General features: G+C 36.6%; 3 protein-coding genes across 3 annotated transcripts; 1 reads left to right on the forward strand and 2 right to left on the reverse strand.

The window, feature by feature from the left end:
• Window positions 1–785: 785 nt before the first annotated feature.
• On the reverse strand, window positions 786–4,934 carry LOC113770591 (beta-glucosidase 18-like). The gene is made up of 12 exons (XM_027315101.1): window positions 4,612–4,934; window positions 4,428–4,494; window positions 4,276–4,334; window positions 4,061–4,136; window positions 3,904–3,978; window positions 3,720–3,807; window positions 3,381–3,633; window positions 3,177–3,292; window positions 2,296–2,569; window positions 2,079–2,181; window positions 1,606–1,708; window positions 786–1,252 (listed from the first exon to the last, which is right to left on the reverse strand). Exons 1-12 carry the CDS (start codon window positions 4,795–4,797, stop codon window positions 991–993), a joined length of 1,662 nt encoding a protein of 553 aa, XP_027170902.1. The 5' UTR covers window positions 4,798–4,934; the 3' UTR covers window positions 786–990.
• An 893-nt stretch (window positions 4,935–5,827) lies between these two features.
• On the reverse strand, window positions 5,828–9,323 carry LOC113772119 (beta-glucosidase 18-like). The gene is made up of 12 exons (XM_027316679.1): window positions 9,072–9,323; window positions 8,890–8,956; window positions 8,738–8,796; window positions 8,516–8,591; window positions 8,341–8,415; window positions 8,158–8,245; window positions 7,811–8,063; window positions 7,592–7,707; window positions 7,131–7,404; window positions 6,910–7,012; window positions 6,547–6,649; window positions 5,828–6,164 (listed from the first exon to the last, which is right to left on the reverse strand). Exons 1-12 carry the CDS (start codon window positions 9,252–9,254, stop codon window positions 5,945–5,947), a joined length of 1,617 nt encoding a protein of 538 aa, XP_027172480.1. The 5' UTR covers window positions 9,255–9,323; the 3' UTR covers window positions 5,828–5,944.
• Window positions 9,324–16,072: 6,749 nt separating this feature from the next.
• On the forward strand, window positions 16,073–20,177 carry LOC113771934 (ABC transporter G family member 9). The gene is made up of 4 exons (XM_027316481.1): window positions 16,073–16,186; window positions 16,912–17,701; window positions 18,925–19,244; window positions 19,512–20,177. The coding sequence occupies exons 1-4, from the start codon at window positions 16,073–16,075 to the stop codon at window positions 20,175–20,177; spliced, it is 1,890 nt and encodes a 629-aa protein (XP_027172282.1).
• Window positions 20,178–20,524: the final 347 nt, after the last annotated feature.

Consider the following 20,524-nt stretch of genomic DNA (forward strand, 5'->3'; position numbering starts at 1 on the left):
TTTCGGTGGTTATATGATCCACCATCATTTGTAATTTCCTACTCGTAACGCGGATCTTCCTTTGCATTAATATAATTCTTACATCTTTCTTTATCAAAAAAAAAACCTTCTTAATTTTTTTTTGCACAAACAGTCTATTTTTTTTTTTTTTTTGGTCCAAATACTGTGTGAGTTCGTTTCTCTATTAGGAGATAAAGGCTTTATGTCAAAAAAGAAAGTAACACCCGCCCATCAAGTATGACTGCCAGTTGCCAAAAAAAAAAAAACACAGTCGAGCTCAAACTTGTACAAGTCGAGCCAAATTGAGCTCACAAGCAATTTGGTTCCTGTAATAGCTCTTACTCAAGAGTCTTAGCCGCAATAAATTCTGTTGACCGGTTTTGTCAATGATTTCTTTGTGCGGCAGATAGCTCGATATTTCACATACTACCAATAATGTAACATAAAAAAAAAAAAATTTTTTTTTGGAAAGAAACATCAATTGATGATAACAAGGCAGATTATTAATGTAATATGAATTGTTGATAATGTGGCTATATCGGACTACGGATCTTTAAAGCATCGTTCCTTTTCTTGGTGACCTTCCAGCAACACCACTGCCGACAAGTAATAATAGCACGCGGCCGCTATAGAAAGAAAAAGGTGCGTCTCTTTTTCTTTGTTTGTTAATCTTAATGATGAGTTGCTTGTCCTTTGCCGAAGATGATCTGGAATTGTTCATTCCCTAAAATTTTCCTATATATATATATATATATATATCAACAACATTAAATACATATCGCATGTGCAAAACTTAAATCTCAAATATAAATTTTATATATGTATCATACGTCTAGAACTCTCGCTTATATCCTGTTTCCTTCCTTTTTGCTTGACATAAATTTAATGCTAAGATTATAGAAATCAGTTTAATTATTGAAGGAACACGAACTCAGAACAACCATAAGATCAGATAAAAGGATACTGGCTAAGATGACTCCAAAGATGGAATCATGCCATTTCTGCAGTACCATTCTTTATATTGGGCAGAAAGCCATCGGCACTACTAAATGGAATTGCAATTCTTGGCTCCTGATGATTGAAGCTAATGTTGTGGAGGAAATCTCGATACCATTTAGCAGAGGACTTCGGAATTCGATCCATCGTGACACGATCTACGGCATAAAGCCCAAATTTTATGTCATAACCATCTGTCCACTCGAAATTGTCTATCAAACTCCATATGAAATAGCCGCGCACATCAGCTCCATTTCTACAATCGAAGAAGCCATCTCTCATTCCAGATGCAAGTGAGAGAATTGCATTGCTAATGATCACTATAAAGGTGAATGTTTAGGATGATTTTTTTTTTTTTCCCTAGAGGTTACAACAATCCTTAGAAATGTCATTCTGCCTCGTTCCAAGAAAAGATGCATATCATGGCTTCTAATTGGAAAATTAGCACCAAAGAAAGAAAAGCAAAGCTATTGTCGTATCATGGGACAGGAATCGACCATATTTAGATTAATGCAGGATCAAACAGTAAAACACAACTCCTGCATTTTCTGCCTGCCAACAAAAAACTACACCAGAACTCTGTGAACAAATCAGAGGAGGAAGAATCACCTGATTGCTCGAGCCAAGGCTGAAAGGTATGATTTATGATACGCTACACGCTTGATGTCGTGCTGCAAATCAACAACTTGCTGGCCTTTTGGTGAAGCATAACCTGGAGGTAATTTGGAACTATCACTTCTTGTCTGCTAAGATTTTCATAAATATATTAGTTCTTTGTTTGCCTAAAAGTGTTCCACCGATTGACTTTATGGCCTCATGTGGCATGACAACTTATTTCATGAGACACCATACTCAAAACTTATTTATGGCAGCCTGAAAAATATTAGGAAGGTTTAACAATCCCACTTCAGTCCATCTGCAAATTTTAGCTGGAACAACTCTACCCGCATATTCAGGTCAGGGTATGCAGAAGACGGGAAAATGTTTTATTTGCCAGAAGAACAAAAATAGAAGATGCAAAAAACATAGCGAGCGTGCTACATAAATTTGGATCCAAGAGCATCTTAAAAGAATATATTCACCGTTCTCAGTGATAAACATAGGCTTGTTATGGTATCTCTCCTTAATGTAGTCCACAACTTCTTCCATTCCTCTTGGAACAACAAAAAATCGAGGATTCCCAGTCTGCTAGAAAGAAGAAACTTACACCTTAAAAGTTGGAAAAGAAATAACTTGTTGGTGTAGTGAAATAAACAACAGATATTATTGATTATAAGTCAGGCAGAATCACGTTCATACCGGTTCCCCTATTGCAACACCATCCCGGAATCCAGTGGTAGACACAAAGCCTCGAATAGCGCGGTCTCCACCCGGGAAACAGCTTGGAACAAAACAGGTACAACTAGAATGGATGCAATCCTTAGCATATAGAGTTACATAATGATTTAGTCCGAGGAAGTCAGTACTATCTCTCATGAGTTGTCTCTCGTCTGATGTGAATGTTGGTAGTTCACTCCCATGGTAGCGACGCATTTCCGGAGGATAATCACCAAAAACTACAGGATCAAAACTCCTGTTTTGCAAAAAATTAAATATAAGGTGATGTGAGTACAACACATGCTTCTCAATAATGCTAACAAGGCCTCGGTCCATCTGCAAATTAGAAAGGCCAGTACGGAGGCAATGAGAGTAAAACTGCACACTCTCAATTGGATAATTTTAACCACTTACTCCCGCCAGTTGCCGCTGGCCATTTGGTCCAGTGGTCATCACCTTAATGGTGATGCTGGAAGTCAGAGGTTCAACCCCCCGCCTCCCACAAAAATTTGTCACAATATGTGGCTGGTTTTAGTTGACCATTCCCCTTACCCCTTCCCTTAAATTAGGCTAGAGTAGGTTATAGGATATCTATCGTTGCGAAAAAAAAAAATACTCCCGCCAGTTGTATGTATAGTATACTAACCATCAGATAAAATGAGAGGTATTATACTTCTCCGACACAACATATACAGTTTACGAAAACAATTTAAAAGCTTTTCTGCATAGATCCCAGGATATTTTGGAACAGAAAGAGACTTGTTCAAGTGCAGTCTAAAGCTGTCAGTGCTCCACCTTGCAAGGCATATAGACTTTGCATGCATACCGTTCATATTAATTCCTGATCATCCATCAACACTTACCAACCCACATAGAAGGCCAAACCCCTACTTGCTGCTTCTCTGTCAAGCTCGTCATCAGTTAATGGTTCGTACATATGTGTGCTTACAACAAGCCCTATAGTCCCACCTTGTTTGGGCTGCATCAACAGGAATAAGGTTATGGTAGTCAATACAGGAAAACTAGTATATCTGCAATTACCAATGCACTCAACTGACTCTACTTGCCTGAAACTGCTCACGGTATAGCTTGACAGCCTTGGCATGTGCCAGTAACATGTGGTGCATTACGATCAGCGGCTCAACATCTGAATTACCAGCAGAACAGTTGCCGAAAGGAGGCGAGCAACGAGCTGGAGGATATTTTCCCCTCTCATAGGCAAATTCTGAGACCAAGTTCGGTTCATTGATGGTGATCCAGTACCTTACCCGATCACCAAAATGCTTGAAACATGCCTCAGCAAGACGGACAAAGTCTTCCCTAATGCATATACCCAAAATTTTGCTCACAGACGGCATTAACTTCTGAAAATAATTCAACAACCAGAGAGAAACAAACCAACATACTGGATCAGAGGGCTAAGCCAACCCCCATATCTGTCCATAAGCTCTTGGGGAAGGTCATGATGGTGTATTGTCAAGAATGGCTCAATGCCTACATTTTAACATTTTGAGTCAGAAGTGACAGAATAAAAGTGGGTGGGGCGGGATGGGTGGGTCAAGCGAAGGTGCCGAAGCTTTTGCAGATTACCTCTAAGCAACAGATTGTCAATTATTTTGTTGTAGAACAAGATTCCAGCAGGGTTAACATCACCAAATTTCCCTCCTGTCCAACCGCAAAAAGTTTATACTCATCAAGGAACGCAGATGCCCAACATAAATATATATTAAAAAGAAAAGATACCTACTTGGCAGAATTCTTTCCCATGAAACTGAGAAACGGTAAGAATCCACCCCAAGAGAATGCATAATCTCAATGTCTTCCTGCAATAGTACAGAAAAGGATACAAACTTCTTCAAATCACTATTTCAAGGCTATTACTCTTTCCTAGTTAATAATAAGAATGCAAGTAGTTAAGGATCCATACAAGAGAGAAACAAGAAAACAGACTAAATTTGGTACCAAGCAACGATGGTAATGGTCGTCAGCTATATCTGCATTATCTCCGTTCTCTATATTGCCTAAAAGAAGTTAAAGGAAAGTACAAACTGAATAGTTAAATGTAATGGCAAATCAGAAGTAACACAGAATAAGAGTACTATCTTGCAGTTTACCTTTGGTATGGGCAAAAACATCCCAGTTACTGAGACTCCTACCATCTTCATGAACTGCACCCTCAACCTAAAGCATTGGCATCAAACAAGTACTCTCTATTCAGCTAATTCTGGGAGAAACAGAGCGAACATGCTTTACTAAGAAATCAGAGCAAATGAAGCAAAAGTAGCATGGGATGCATACTTGATAGGAAGAAGTGGCAACACCAAAGAGAAACCCATCTGGGAATTGTGACCTTTCGACATCTTCTGCTTGTTCTGCATTCTCTTCCCCTCCTTCAACAATGATATTTGGAACAAAATCCAGCACAGACGTGAGTAGTAGTAGCAGCAGAAAGACGAGTGAGGACAACGCAGAGCTGACTTTCATGATTTACTTTTTCGTTTCTGTGTATTGCAAATCACTACTTTTATATACATTGATGTTTTTGAGTTATGAGTAAATCAATCAATTCTTTTAGGGAGTATGAACCAAAAGGAGTTTGACCAAAAAAAAAAAAAAAGAACCAAAAGGAAATGTCACAAGTTCTGAATAGAGCTGATAAAAAGCATTGATTAGAGCAGGCGACCAGGCCCCAGGCGGGACAACCATCAGCATCTCAGATCTGGAATTTTTTTTTTTTTTTTTTTTTTTGGTAGGAGATCTGGATATTTTTAAGTGAAAGCTTTTTGAGCCCAGTCCCGACTCATCAAATCCTTCTAGCGAACACATCGTATTTGGAGAGATCAAATCCTTCTAAAGTCACTTTTATTAAGTTCGAAATCAAACAGCAATCGTACGAAAAATTTTCCTAGAACATGTAATTCCGAGCTCGCCATCATGTCTGGACACAAACTTTATGTTCGACAGTCCGAGATAGATAATTGAACGTTGTTGCTTTTGATATCCGCCACCTACGAGCCAAGGGTACTAAAACGAGTATGTTGATCCGTGCATAATAATTCAATAAAAGATAAAATAATAATTTTATATATTCATGTGTATATATATATATATATATATATATATATTCATGTGAGAAATTTGTTAAAAAAGGATTGAATTGTCAGAGTAATTCACAATTTGATATGTGCAACTTTTGCTTTTTCCTTGTTTTATAAATTCACCATATTCAAAAAAATTACTTTTGGGCCGATAAGTTCGATCTTTCGCGAGAAATGTAAGTGCAAGAGTCCAGAAATTGGAGTGAGGCATAGTTTCAACTTATATTCTAATTCTTCACTATTGATTTTAAGTAAGTAACACATATAAACACACACACATGCAGACAAGTGTGTTCGGATAGTAGAATATTTGGAATAATTTTTAAAAATATATATATTATAATACTTTTTTGATATAATATATGTGTAATAACAAAGTAATTAAAAAATAAATTGATGATATAAGCATATATATATTTTGATAAATAATTCACTGTCCAAACAAAGAATCGATCAAAGATGGACGGACGGAAATATGGAGAGCAGAAAATAGTGTGGAATCCGTCACCCATCAGCTCCACCTACTTTTACTCCTAAATAAATGAAAATGTGGGTCTCCGCTCCGTATTATTATTATTGGAGCTAGGTGATTTCCTGAGGAAATTTCTGTACCACTCAGCAGAGGATCGAGGTGTTCGATTCAACGTCGTACGATCCACGGAGCAAAGTCCAAATTTTACACCATAGCCAAGCGTCCATTCAAAATCATCCATCAATGTCCAAATAAAATATCCCCGCACGTCGGCGCCGTTTCTGTCAAAACAAAATTCGTAAATAATTTGATCAATTTTCCATCAGAAGATGATATACTACTAGTACAAGTGAAAACATCAAGAAAAAAAAACTAATAATGATAACTGTAAAGGTAAATGCGAGAGGAATGGATCCTTATCGTGCAAGAGCTCATGTAAATTTGTTGAAATGCCCCTTTATACCCTTGCCTGAGGATCATGATGAGATGAATAGTTGGAAGCTTGATACTATGTTCTTATCTTAAAGAAACAAAGTGGCAAGGCAAAGATGATAGATAATTTCTAGATTAGAAGAAGACTGTATATCGTCTCGTAATTGGATTAGAATCGTCCAGATTTAATGCCGGGATAAATGGATGTCACAGGAACAATCTCAGTCTCACCTCATGGCTCGAGCCAAGGATGCAAGGTATGCTTTATGATATTCAATCCGCTTATCATCCAGCAGGTCATCAAGTTGATCTTCTTGCTGCGGTGGAGAATAACCTGTAGATAAGTTGGAATCAAGATTCCACAAATGGTGAAACATTATTATTATTATGTAAGATTCCGTAATGGTAGTTGTTGGGACAGCATATAGAACTCAAGAAAACTTCGTGCAATTTGCACTCCAGAATCTTAATAACACCCCCCCTCGAACTGGAAATGGCGAAAAAAGCATAAAAGCAAGAGTCAAAATCTTCTGAAAACAACCAAACACTCGTAATCTTCTGGATCCTAGATATTTCCTCATAGTATAAGTTTACCATTCTCAGTAATAAATATAGGCTTGTTATGGTATCTGTTCTTTACATAATCCACAAGCTCTTCCATTCCTCTTGGTACAACATAGCATATTGGCAACCCTGTCTGTTTAAAAACATAACAAACACGTCAGGAAGTTGCTATCTTATTCTCATAGCGCTACAATCAATTGAATCTGATACTCATATTTTTAATGAAACAAATCAATTGAAAATTCTCTTACTGGTTCCCCAATCAAAAAACCGTCACGCTCTTCAGTAGTAGACACGAAGCCCCGGATGGCACGGTCTCCACCGGCCACACACGCAGATCCGGAGCAGGCACAACTCGATCGTGCGCAGTCCTTAGCATAAAGAGTTCCGTAGTGGTTTAATCCGAGGAAGTCGATGCTGTCCCTGATGAGCAGTCTTTCCTCGGACGTGAATTTGGGTAACTCATTCCTGAGATAGCGACGCATCTCTGGAGGATAATCACCAAACACTGGAGGATCGAGATTCCTGTGTGTATACAATTACAATTGAAGCGTGACAAGTCGACAATTTCAATCTATTTCAGGGCAAAAGGCATGATTCATTATGTCAAATATTAAAGCCAATGAAGCTTTGATCAAACGAAAGGAAAAAGTTGCATGGATTGGAGGCTGGCAGGGCAAAAGGTACAACTGATTGTGATTGCAGAACTCACCAAGCCACATTAAAAGCCAAAGCCCTATTTGCAGCTTCCTTGTCGCGCTCATCATCAGTTAATGGCTCGTACATAAATGCGTTGACCACAATGCCGATTACACCACCCTGTTTGGGCTGCATCAGATTTCGTGTAGCCAAAACAACAGAAGTGAGCTGCATAATCCTCTAAAAACTAAGGGATGCGGAGAGAAGATGATATCGCCAACCAACCACTTGCCTGAAACTGCTCACGGTAGAGTTTCGAAGCCTTGGCATGTGCAAGTAACATGTTATGCATTGCAGTCAGGGGCTCAGTATCTGAATTGCCCTTCGAACAGTTGCCAAAAGGAGGGGAGCAGTGGCCTGGTGGAAATATTCCCATTTCGTAGGCAAATTCTGAAACCAAATTTGCTTCGTTGATGGTGACCCAATACCTCACCCGATCGCCAAAATTCTTGAAACATGTTTCAGCAAAATGGACAAAATCATCCCTAATGCATCACATACACACCAAAGTTAGTTCTTATTATTTACAACAGTTACCTTTCACACAAAATCCACAATCAGAATAAAAGTTCAACATACTGAATCAGAGGACTGAGCCAGCCACCATATCTGTCATGAAGCACTTGGGGCAGATCACCATGGTGAATCGTCACAAATGGCCGGATTCCTGCCAATGTATTGGACAAATTACTTGGACCTCTAAGACAGTAGCAGTAAAGGAGAGATTAAGAATGCAATGAACATCTGATGTTTGGTTAGTACCTCTGACCAGAAGGTTATCAATTATACTATTGTAAAACATGATTCCAGCAGCATTAACATCACCGAGTTTTCCATCTGCCCAATTACCCAAAGAATCATCTCGAGTCTCTATCACACGGAGAAAAATGGGAAGTGTCCTGAGGAGGGGTTGTAACTTGAAAGAAAAACAACGTACTTGGGAGGATTCTTGGCCAGGAAATGGAGAACCGGTAAGCATCCACCCCCAGAGAATGAATCATCTCTATATCTTCCTATTATGATTCAAAAACAACAAACTTTATATCGTTTGAATAGTTAAATACGTTAATATTACGTCTTCGTTTCATTCATGTAAAAATGTTATGGTCCATGAATAAAGTAAAAAGAAAGCACAGTGGTAGAGTCGGCAACTTGGTACCATGTAATGATGGTAATGGTCAGTGGCTATATCTCCAGTGTCTCCATTCTCTACATTACCTAAAACATATTTGAAACAAACTAGAAATTTCAAAATTCTTTCCAAAAGCAAATACTTGTAAGAAAGCAGTTGAAAATGTCACTATTAATTACCATTTTTGTGCACAAAAACATCCCAGTCACTGAGGCCCTTTCCATCTTCGAGAATCGCACCCTCAATCTAAAACCATTGGTAGAGTGTCACAACAAGCAAATTTCAACAGGACTGCATAGAGAAACATTACCAAAAAATGCAGACAAATGCAGAAAGGGGGTAGAAATACGCATATATATACTTGATATGAAGAAGTGGCGACACCAAAGAGAAAGCCACCCGGGAAATGTGATCTTTTGACGTCTTCAAGCTCCTCTGTTTTTTCATTGCCTCCTTTGTAAAACACCGTTGCACAAGGATTTGCAGAATTCAGCAATACGAAGAGCCAAAAGCAGGAAGATGACAAGATAGTGGTAATTTTCATCGGTTGATTATTCGAGTGCGATGTGGGTTCTGAAAATTCAGTGTTGGACTGGACGTTGTATAAAAAGTAGTAACAAGAAGTCAAATTGGCACTTGAGAAGATCGCTCCTCATCCCATGAAAATGCCTGTTACCTACTCAGACATACTATCTTTTATTTGTCATGAGAATGAAGATTTGTTTCAAAAGATATTGATTACTGAAGGCAAATATTAGAGAAATTGATAAAGGGTTTAAACAAATTATAGAAAACATTACGGAAACTTAACAAGGTTCGTTGATTTTAAAGGATTGAGTGCCGATGTAATTGTGTTACATGTTATTCGATCTCGTTATTATACATATTTATTTATTATAATATCGTAGTGAATATATGTGATGTATTTTGCTCACGTATTATGATTATGCACCAAACAATATAACAACGCCACCGGCATGAGGCATCCGTTCCGGATAAAAATGGTGGCCAAGGTCATACACAGTTAACGTAAACGTGAAGGTTGGTTATGTTGTTGTGTTGCGTGCTGCCGTCAGGCATACGGATTAAGGATTGTTTATTCTTAAGTACCAACAAAGTCAACAAGTACAAACATGTTAAATTTAATCATTGAGGGTACCTGTCCAATGATGCTGATTGGCCGTGTTATCAGTTTAATCGGCGGATGATATCAATGAGAATTAATATTGGGAATGGCCGGCGCCAACTGCCGAGTGCATTTTTTGTTTTTTGTTTTTTGTTTTGGCTCAACAGACGACTGTGAATAGATAGAGTCCTTCCTAGGAAATAGGGTGTCAACCGGCCGGTTTCGGATCGAAATTGAAAATTTTGAATTCAGACCCATTTTTATATAGTAGGTTCGAACTCAATCTATATATTCGACGGATCTTGATCTTAAGAATTCTGGAATCGGGTTCAACGTGTTCCAAGTCGGATTCGAGTCTACTCGAAAAGAAAAGATGGAAACTTAAATATTCTAAAAATCAAATCCAAAACCAATCATAAATCCAATCTCCAAACTTAAATAAATCAAATTACAAAACTAACTACAAATAACTCGCAATAGTCAATCCAAAACTAACTACAAATCAATCTACAAAGTCATTACTAAATTGCTAATTTGGTAAAAGAATATATTTAGAAATATTTATATTTTATAATTATTAATATATTGTTCGGATCCCAGTCGAAATCTTACATTTCGTATCTGACCCGTTTTTTGTTGGAATAAATGGGTACGGGATCGGATCTAGATAGCAGAATTATTTTTCAACCCAAACTCAGAATATATTATCGGATTTTGAATTGGGTCCGGGTCCAAACTAGACCCATTGACACCCTACCCGAAAATACACTAATTATTTATTATGAGGGTCTAAATTCAACAATCGCCTTCTTAACCAGAAACGGTAAAAACTCCACCCCGTAACAAAATATCATTTTTCCTAAATTCTACAAGCACGTTTACGAGTACCAGTAAGAGATCAAGCGTTAAGGAATAAAACTACTAGTAGTGATGAACTTAAAAAGGTATTCAAGGATCAATAATTGTATTGTGCGAGAATATAACTAAAATAAGTACTTTTGTTTATGTGATTTGGTTGATGGGGATTCGGTCTATAGGAAAGAGAATCAGACTACGTCGGTTTGTTTGGATTGCTTCATATTTTCCCAATTTTATTTGCTTACATCATCTTTACAATTTCCAATACACCTTTTTATCTTCCCAATATCTTTTTATCTCACATACATCACATCACAAAAAGTGTAAACAACCCCGAGAAGCATCACATGGTGGACAGAGGGTGAGCTAGTTGGGATTCACGGGCCTCTTTTTTCCGAAACAGAATAAACTCACACACGCACACAATTAGATTAAAAACATTCGAAAGTTACGTCCGTTAAATCTAAGCGGAATCCACAGAGAACTCACGTACAGCCAATTGGATTTTAAGGGCCTCCAGATTTGTTCTTAGTTGATTAAAAAGAAATATTATGCTTTAAAAATGAAATTTTTTTTGTAATTTTTCTATTCTGAGTTTTTTTTTAAAACTTTTAAAAAGTCAAAAGCAGGAAGAAGAAATAATTGACAATAGCAAATAATTAATATTCTGAAAGCGAAGCTTAAAAGATTTTTTAAAAAAAATCAGTTTAGAACACGCCGTTTATGTTGTCATCATAGCAAAATGGGTTCTTCTCTTCCACCATGTTCACACAAAATTGACTGCAAAAATCTCATGAGCCTTGCTTTGTCAAAGCCTGATCCTGTAAGCCCTATCAATAGGCCTACTTGACTATGTGCCTCATGAATTTGCCCAGCCGACTTGGACTATGTCGGCAAGAATAAAGTTTTGAAATGGCCGCTAAATGCCAGCAGTCTGTTGGGCTTCGGAAAAATTTAGATGATTCATTTTTTCACCTGCAGGGCAATCAGGCCGAAAAAATGAGAATTATTTTGGTAGGCCCAACAATACAGAAGATTGTGTATATCACACAAAATACATGTCACGTCCAAATAACTTTTTTTAATACATATGTCATGAACCAAACGGTCATAATGTATATATTAACTTTGGTCTCCAGTTATTGGTTTCGTCAGTGTACATAATAATTTAATCAGTATACACAAAATTCACTCCTTTCTAATTATGCAAATCTAGCCAGTACTATTAGACAAGGGGTTATTTGGCCATTCCCTTTTCTGTTTGACTTGGAATATTTGCTAGAATGCTAAGTCTTTTTTTTTCCCCCTTTTTTTCTTTTTTTTTTAAGAGAATCAATAGTGACTCTCCATTTACCCGTGTGATGACTCAAACTCATAAATTTTTTATTACGAGTATCTTACCAACTAAACCATGCTTTGTTTGTCGAATCGAAGTCTTTAACTCACCAATTCTTTTGCTCAAAAAGTGGAGTAACTAAATTTTAGAGTATTTAGGTGCATTCCTAGCATGGTGAATCCTTTTTTGGAACCAGCATTATCATTAAATAAACCCCAATACAGTCAAGGTTTTTTAGTGTCTCATTAACGATTAAAATGTGATTTTACTGCTCCTGGGTATGAATTCAATCCTTCTTTCCCAAACTAAATTTGTTGTGAAAAGAATGGATGATAATTTCTCCAAAAGCTTCTAGCTCGGTAGCTGACAATGCCTTCAAAGTCCCCTCAACATTTGACAGAATACTTGTTATTAATATTGATATACTTTCGTACCCCATTTTTTTTTTTATGTACTCCTATCTTAATTTCCTTTTGTTTATTTATTTAAGGGTTATTATTAGCCCGCGGGGGGCTATCGGGGCGGGGGTTGGGACGGGGGCGGGGGGGAATTATTTCCCCCCGCTTAGAAACGGGGCGGGGGCGGGGGAGTATACCCCCGCCCCATCCCCCCGCCCCGCCACCCGCAAAACAAAAAATATATATATATAAATATATATAATATGTAAGTTAATTAGTTATAAACTTATGATAATGATATTATTAGTTAGATGTATTATATAATGTATATTAGTTTATGTAATATAATTGATATTATCAATTATATGAATAATTATGCATGTCTACTAATAGAATTTATTAATTAGTTATACTAAATTTACTAATACATTTATACTAAATTTCTAATTACACTTAATAGAATAACACTTTTTTCTCAAAAAAAAGCACAAACACAATAAAGAATTAGTGATTGCATTTGTACTAAAAGTGAAAACTTGACTATTTTAGTTATATTTATTTCATCATATTGGATTGTATTCAAATAACTTCTGTTTGATTGTTTTTATGAGTTTCAATTGTAAAATTACAATGAATAATAATTTGGTGATGTGTTGATATTTTAGTACTTGATTATTTATTAAAATTTAATTATAATAAAATTATATAATAAAATTTTATTAACCCCGCGAGGGAAGCGGGGCAAGGCGGGGGGAGCAGGAAACGGGGGACGGGGCGGGGGACGGGGGGAACTAATAGGCAACGGGGCGGGGGGCGGGGGACGCCCCGTTGCCATCCCTAGTTATTATCACTTTACCCCCCTTAAACTATATCACTACTGTCAGTTTACCTCCTAATATTATTTTTTAGTTACTTTACCCCCCATAAGTAATTCAACTCAACATGTTAAGAAATTTTGGACCAAAATATCATTTTATTCTATAGCATTACTACATTGTTATTATTACTTTATTCCTTTAAATTATAGTGATATAATTGCTTTAATTCCTAACATTATTTTCTAAGCATTTGACTTCATTGTTAATCTAACTAATATGGTCAAAAAATTTTAAATATATTTACCCTTATATATATAATTAAAAATAAAAAAGTTGGAATGATTATTATTCTTTTTTTTTCACTTTAACAGATCCAAAAATATAAAAATAAAAGGATTTTCTCAAATTTCTTTTTTCACACTTATTAATACTAAGAAAAGAAAAAGAGACAAGAAAGAAGAAAACAGAAAATTAGATTTTGTGAAGAAAAATATTTAAAAAGTCTAACATTGTTATATTAATTTAAGGTTGTTGGGATTAAGATTGAAATCTGGTGGTAAACAGTAAAGTGAAATAATTTTAAAATAATAAAAGTATTTTAAATCTTTTTTATTTGTATTTTTAAAAAAAGAATTGAGCTCTCTCTCTCTCTCTCCCCCTCCCCCTACCCATCTTTCTATTTTTTTTGTAATTTTAATAAGATTACCAAGAAGAAATAGATTAATACTTTGACTTTTTTTTCTTGATACTAAAGAGGAAAAAAGCCACTCAAAATTTTTTATTGTTTTTATTATACAAAGAGGAGGGTACTTTCTTCTAAAGTTTTTTAACTTACTAAGTTGGTTTAATGGTGGGATAAATTGCTCAAAAAATAACTCTATGGGGTAAACTGATAATGAGGCTATAGTTTATGGGAGTAAAGTGATAATAACTTTAAGGGTTAAACTTGTCTTTTCACTTTAATTAACAAACTCCGTTATTTTTGTGCGTTAGTCTTGGGAGTAAAGTGACTAAAAGATAACGTTAAGGGGGAAATTGATAGTGGCACCGAACGTTAAGGGGGTAAAGTAATAATAACCCTTTATTTAATTTTGGTGCTTAGAAACGATCATGTTATACAACTATTGTGTGATGTATACATGTCATGATAAGGTGATCGCTAATGTGTAGTAAATGATAATGCTACAGAAGTCCTTGTTGATATCAAGTTCTTTCCTATAAAAGAGGATATGGTCAACACTTCATAAAAACCAAGTAAATCAGCATTCGTACATGCGGTATCATGCATTACATGCTCATCTACCAAATATTTTACAATTTGGAATACCTCTTAAATGTTACTACTACTATAAAAGGTGGAATAACATATGGCAGAGTGCATCTTAAATTAGGGTGAAACTCTGAGGAGAGTACAAGGTAAGATATTTCTTGTTGCAAGAAAATTTTGCCATGTTTAGTTACAAATTTATTGCTCAATTTCTGATTTAGCTTTAAAAAAAAAAGATATTCTACTTGACTCTCTAATTCCCATTAATTTTAGGATTTGAAAGGCTCGAACTCTTCTTGTTTTTCCTAGACAGTTACCATATTTCTCCTTTTGTATAACAAAGAAAAAAAAAACCAAACAATCACTTCAAACCAGACTTAAGAAATTCATGACCAAACATGACAGGGGCTTGGACCATAGGAAAATCCCTATCTCAAAATTCTCCTAGGAAATGGGAAAAACAAAAAGATCATTCGTTCCGTCTTTCCTTGTTCCTTGGCCCCATGAATATGATAGCAGGATAGCAATGCATTTGAGCTTATTAGAATGCCAAGAAATTAGAACTTCCAAAAAGTTTGGATTTAGTTCAATGCAGCTTAGGAATTTTTTTTTTTTTTGGGGGTCGTGACATAATAATTCTATTTTTATTTTTATTTTTATTTTTCTCATTCTTCGTTTACACGTTCCAAAAGTAGAATAAAAAGAAACAAAATGAGTCCTAAAAATGTTGAACTCCCATCTGGCTACAAAAAGGTACAGCGTACACGTGAAGCATATGAGAAGAAGATGTCATAGTTCAACAACATTTGTATTCCAATACGGCAAAACCAAACAAGCATTTAAAGGTTTCCCAAGTCCCAGAAAGAATATGAAATCCAGCTAGCAACTTAGCAAGAGAGACGGAGACTGCTATTATAAGAAGAGAGAAGAACCGAATGAATGACAAAAAAAAAAAAGGGTTGGAAAAAGAAAGATGCGAACGCGGAGTCTCCATAACCACGGCAATAAGTAAGGAGTTGGGAATAGCTCAAAGTTTTGATAACCTTATAACTCTTTCACATATATCAACGAAACAATTACCCAAAACCGCCCAAGTCCCCCTCTCATCTTTCTTGCATGACACATTAAATCTCACACACAGGAATTTTTTACGCCTACACTTATTTCTTCTTTCAAGGCTACACTGCTTCAAAGCTAGCACTATAATCATTTATTGTATCTGCAAAGCAACATTATTGATATCAAAGACGAAAAAAGTTGGAAAACAATACAATACAGGTTTCTTTTTTTTTTTTGATCTTACGTGGGTGTTGTCGCTCATGCAGAGAAGGGAGGGAATTCAAAGAGATGTTTTGATATGTAGATTTTCCCATTATTATTATTTAAATCCTCTAGATCATATATATTTATAGTTTTATGCAGTGTTTTGCTGACTTCACTCATTGTATTTGCACCTCTTTCTCAGTAGAGAAGGAGTAGAGAGTGAACAGATTGAGTTTTATAGTTGAACGGTGCCGGCAGATTGAAATAGTGTGGTTTAAAAAAAAAAAAAAGGGCTCATGGAACAGGAGATGGCGGACGTAGAGGCACCACAACCAAATGGAAGTGCAGGCCAGCAAAAGCGTTGCGCCGCCGCCATCTTTGAGAAAGCTAATCGTCCGGTTACATTGAAGGTATTTTTTAATTATTATTAATCATTCTGATCCATGTTGAATTAATTTCTCTTGAGGGCACAATAAATTTTTGTGTTTTAAACTAAATAAAGTAAGTATATAAAAGTCAGGTTTTGTTTTTTTCTCTCCAATACACCTCTGTTCGGGTCCCTAGGACAACATTTAAACCCTAACTAACTTCTGTATTATATTCTACAGGATGAGTCATTCAGATTCTTGATTTGATGCTTCATTGTTGTTTTCTTTTTATAATAAGAGCAGAATTTACTTTGCAATTTATTTTCGTCTGAGGTCATGGAATTGAACTTTTTAGATTTGTTTCCAAGAAGGGGTGTTTTGGCGTTAAGGCGTAATAGAACCCTTTTCTTCGTTCTGGGCATTATGGCTTTTCCTCAAAACGACATGTGCCTTTTTGTTCTTCCCGTGCACTTATATCTAGGAAGGTTGATGCTCCTCCACCTGAAAATGAAATCTGATGCGTTGACTCTTTCCGCCCGACTCCTTCTGCACACGTGTAAATGGCATTAATTTTTATCTTTTGACTTCGTAACTGACACTAAGTAGCAACATGATACAGTAAAGATTCGAACCCCATGTGGAAAATTAACAAAAATAATTCCTAGATTAAATCATGAGAATTGAGCAGGGATTCGTATTAAATTGTTCATCCTAATCATGATCGTTAGCTCCATTTATTAATTAGCCTGATATGCATATTGGTGCAGTTTGAGGACGTGGTGTACAAGATTAAAGTGAAAAAGGAAGGGTGGTTCAAGAAAAGTACTGAATCTGAAGAGAAAACGATATTGAAGGGAATTTCAGGCATGGTATTGCCAGGGGAAATGTTGGCCATGCTAGGACCTTCGGGCAGTGGGAAAACCACGCTTTTAACTGCATTAGGGGGTCGACTTGGTGGATCTCTTAGTGGTAGCATTACTTACAATGGCAAGCCTTTCTCCAATGTCGTGAAGCGAAACACTGGCTTTGTCACACAGGATGATATCTTGTATTCTCATCTCACAGTAAATGAAACTCTAGTTTTCACTGCTCTTCTGCGTTTACCTAATTCTCTTACTAAAGAGGAGAAGGTTATGCGTGCTGAGGCTGTGATTACTCAACTTGGATTAACAAAGTGCAAAAATAGCATAATCGGAAGTCGTCTTGTTAGGGGAGTTTCAGGAGGTGAGCGAAAAAGAGTCAGCATTGGGCAAGAAATGCTTATCAATCCGAGCTTTTTGCTGTTGGATGAGCCCACATCAGGCCTTGATTCCACAACTGCTCAGAGGATCGTGTCGACATTGGGGGAGTTAGCAAATGGAGGGAGGACAGTTGTGATGACAATTCATCAACCTTCCAGCAGGCTTTTCTACCTGTTTCACAAGGTCTTAGTATTATCGGAAGGTAATCCTATATATTATGGGAAGGGCATGGATGCCATGGATTACTTCAGTGATGTTGGATTCACGCCAAAGTTTTCAATGAATCCTGCAGATTTCTTGCTAGATCTTGCAAATGGTATGCTTACTGCTTATGTTCTCATTATACATGCAGATGGATATATCCACTTGTTAGACTAGTTCCATGATGATTGCATCACTCAGGCTTTTTTTTCTTTTTTTTTTTTCTGGATTTGTCTTGCTTACTCCTTTTTGGCATGTTTGGACTCATTTTTAACTATCATTATGCTTCTTCTGTCGTTATCTTTTTTCCGTCATTTTGTTTTTCCTCCGAATTTCTGGATGTAATACTAGTGGCACCCATAGGAGGTATGAAGCTGCTGTTGTAGTTGAATATGAGCTTCATGCTCCGGAGCACAATACATTTTTTTTATTCTTGTTCGTTCTAACCAACATACTACTTAGGAACAACTAATTTTCACTTACCAGATGAAAGGCAAACCTTTTCATGTCCTAAAAGTATCCTATTCATCGTGATTCTTAAACTTTTTACCTTGCTTTTGTTTCTGTTTTATTCCTAAATTCTTCATCTACTGCACCTAAATAGTTAGGTAGTTTTTGGATCATAACTTAGTGACAAAAAGATCTTCCATTTCTGGAGAAACCACTTAGTCATGTTTGATTTCTAATGCAAATAAAGTAGTAGAAATTTTTAAGTAGTATATATAGAAGCAAGTCGAAGTTAAATCTTCACATCTTTTATCCTCAACTACATGAGAAGATTATTTAATTTTAAACTATATCTAGGTGTAAGAATAAGTTTTAAAGTTACATCTCTTTTCCTTCACAAAGCGTGAGCAAATTCAAACGCGCAAAGCCAAAATTTCTGCCTTCATGTGGTATAATTTAATTGGGAACTCCAAAATCGTTTTGTGTCATAGTTAAGTTAGTAGTGCAGAGTTGTAACTTACAGCAATTATCTGTGATTAGATCCATCTGGCTCCCTAGTTACAATTGATGAGGATATGATCACATCATCCACCCCCTTTTCAGAGTGCCTGAACATGTAGTAGAGTCTGGGGTTTGTCACTCTGGTTGTCAAGATGAAGATACTGGTTGAGGAGTTTTAGCTACATATGTGAATTAATTTCTTTTTTTTTTTGAGTGCAACCTCACCATGGTACAAGATGTTAACATATGAATATTTTCAAATATACCATTTTCTTTTTCTGCATTCAATTTTTAATCAAGCCACTCCTGAGTCATTATTATTGACAGATAATATGTTCTTTCTCTTGAATAGTTCACTAATTACCAAAGATGCCTGCTATGATTTTATAGGTGTCTCGGTAGATGATTCACGAGATGATCAAGCTTTGATTAAGCAGACTCTGGTGTCTGCATACAAGGCCAAGTTAGCAGAGAATTTGCAAATAGAACTGAAACAGACTACTGATAACCTACACAGTGTATCAGAAGGAAAGCAGTTCAACCGATGGACAACAACTTGGTGGCAACAATTCTCTGTGTTAATTAGAAGAGGTATGAAGGAAAGAAAGCATGAATCCTTCTCAGGCATCAAGATAGTTCAAATCTTGGTGGTTGCGATCCTATGTGGCTTATTGTGGTGGCAATCTGACCCCAGCCATTTGCAAGACCAGGTAAGGCTTTTCTCTCTAATCATATTAGCTAAGCCAAATTCACGATCATTTTCAACACCTATATGTACGTAATCAAACACATATTGACATTTTCCCTGTAGTGGTTTAAGTAGTTTATTTACCAAATCAAAGGGAAGTAGAATCAAATGGGATGCAGATAAAACTGACTTAAAAATCTGATTAATCAAGCTGTGTAATGACTTAGCGCATACATGTCAAACTGCTTTGTTTCGAGTTATTGAAAATCTTGCATGAATTAATATGCAGATTGGCCTTTTGTTCTTCTACACTGGATTCTGGGGATTCTTCCCACTCTTCAATGCAATCTTCACCTTCCCTCAAGAGCGCCTGATGCTCGAGAAGGAAAGGGCGTCGGGCATGTATAGACTTTCATCGTACTTCATGGCAAGGACTATAGGTGATCTTCCCATGGAGTTGGTCCTTCCCTCAGTTTTTATTACCATAACCTATTGGATGGCAGGGCTGAAAGCCACAGCGGCAAGTTTCCTTGGTTGTTGGTTGGTTCTACTATATGCCGTATTAGTTGCTCAAGGTCTAGGACTTGCTGTTGGTGCTTTGGTTTTGGATCAGAAGAATGCAACGATACTCGGGTCCGTCATTATGCTGTCTTTCATTCTTGCTGGTGGGTATTATGTCCAACATGTGCCCAGTTTCATAGCATGGATCAAGTATGTTTCTATAGGCCAGTACGCATACAAGCTCTTCATCATGTCACAGTATAATCCTGGAGAAACCTATCCTTGTGCTGCAAATAAGACCTGTTTGGTTGAAGATTTTCCTTCTATCAAGTCTATAGGACCGCACGGACTATTCTCATCAGTGGTTGCAATGGCTATCATGCTTGTGGGATACAGGCTAGTCGCCTACATTGCACTAATGAGGATTGGAGTTACAAGAAATAGATTGAATTAGCGGGATTCATTCCATTGTAGAATGATGAATGACTGAATTTCATTTCTTTTTTTCTTTTTTTTTTTTTGGTTTCCAACGATCGACCACTTGAAGTTTTAGACAATATTCTTCTCTAAGCAAATAAATACCACTTGAACTGATTTTCGCAACTCCCAAATTCACCCTCTCGCACTCTGCGGTGGCATTTTACTGAGTTAGTGGATTGAAGCCCAACATGCTACTTCTAGTTTTTACATGATCGAATGATTAGTTTGCCAGCCATGCATGAGTGAGTTCTTAGATACCCAATACAAATACCTACCAAGTTTAAAGCTGGCAAAATGACTTTTTTTTTTTATCATTCAGAA

The sequence above is a fragment of the Coffea eugenioides genome, chromosome 5, assembly GCF_003713205.1.
Source record: "Coffea eugenioides isolate CCC68of chromosome 5, Ceug_1.0, whole genome shotgun sequence".
Taxonomy (NCBI): domain Eukaryota; kingdom Viridiplantae; phylum Streptophyta; class Magnoliopsida; order Gentianales; family Rubiaceae; genus Coffea; species Coffea eugenioides.

Excerpts from the sequence above, each read along its gene's own strand:
- LOC113771934 (XM_027316481.1), top strand. The coding sequence starts at position 16,073 with ATGGAACAGGAGATGGCGGACGTAGAGGCACCACAACCAAATGGAAGT. Across the intron at positions 16,187-16,911 it reads ATCGTCCGGTTACATTGAAG|TTTGAGGACGTGGTGTACAA; the intron begins GTATTTTTTAAT and ends ATATTGGTGCAG. Across the intron at positions 19,245-19,511 it reads CCAGCCATTTGCAAGACCAG|ATTGGCCTTTTGTTCTTCTA; the intron begins GTAAGGCTTTTC and ends ATTAATATGCAG.
- LOC113772119 (XM_027316679.1), bottom strand. The coding sequence starts at position 9,254 with ATGAAAATTACCACTATCTTGTCATCTTCCTGCTTTTGGCTCTTCGTA. Across the intron at positions 8,592-8,737 it reads ACCATTACCATCATTACATG|GAAGATATAGAGATGATTCA; the intron begins GTACCAAGTTGC and ends GAATCATAATAG. Across the intron at positions 7,708-7,810 it reads TCTACCGTGAGCAGTTTCAG|CCCAAACAGGGTGGTGTAAT; the intron begins GCAAGTGGTTGG and ends AATCTGATGCAG.
- LOC113770591 (XM_027315101.1), bottom strand. The coding sequence starts at position 4,797 with ATGAAAGTCAGCTCTGCGTTGTCCTCACTCGTCTTTCTGCTGCTACTA. Across the intron at positions 3,808-3,903 it reads TGACAATCTGTTGCTTAGAG|GCATTGAGCCATTCTTGACA; the intron begins GTAATCTGCAAA and ends GTTAAAATGTAG. Across the intron at positions 3,634-3,719 it reads TGGCTTAGCCCTCTGATCCA|GGAAGACTTTGTCCGTCTTG; the intron begins GTATGTTGGTTT and ends TATATGCATTAG.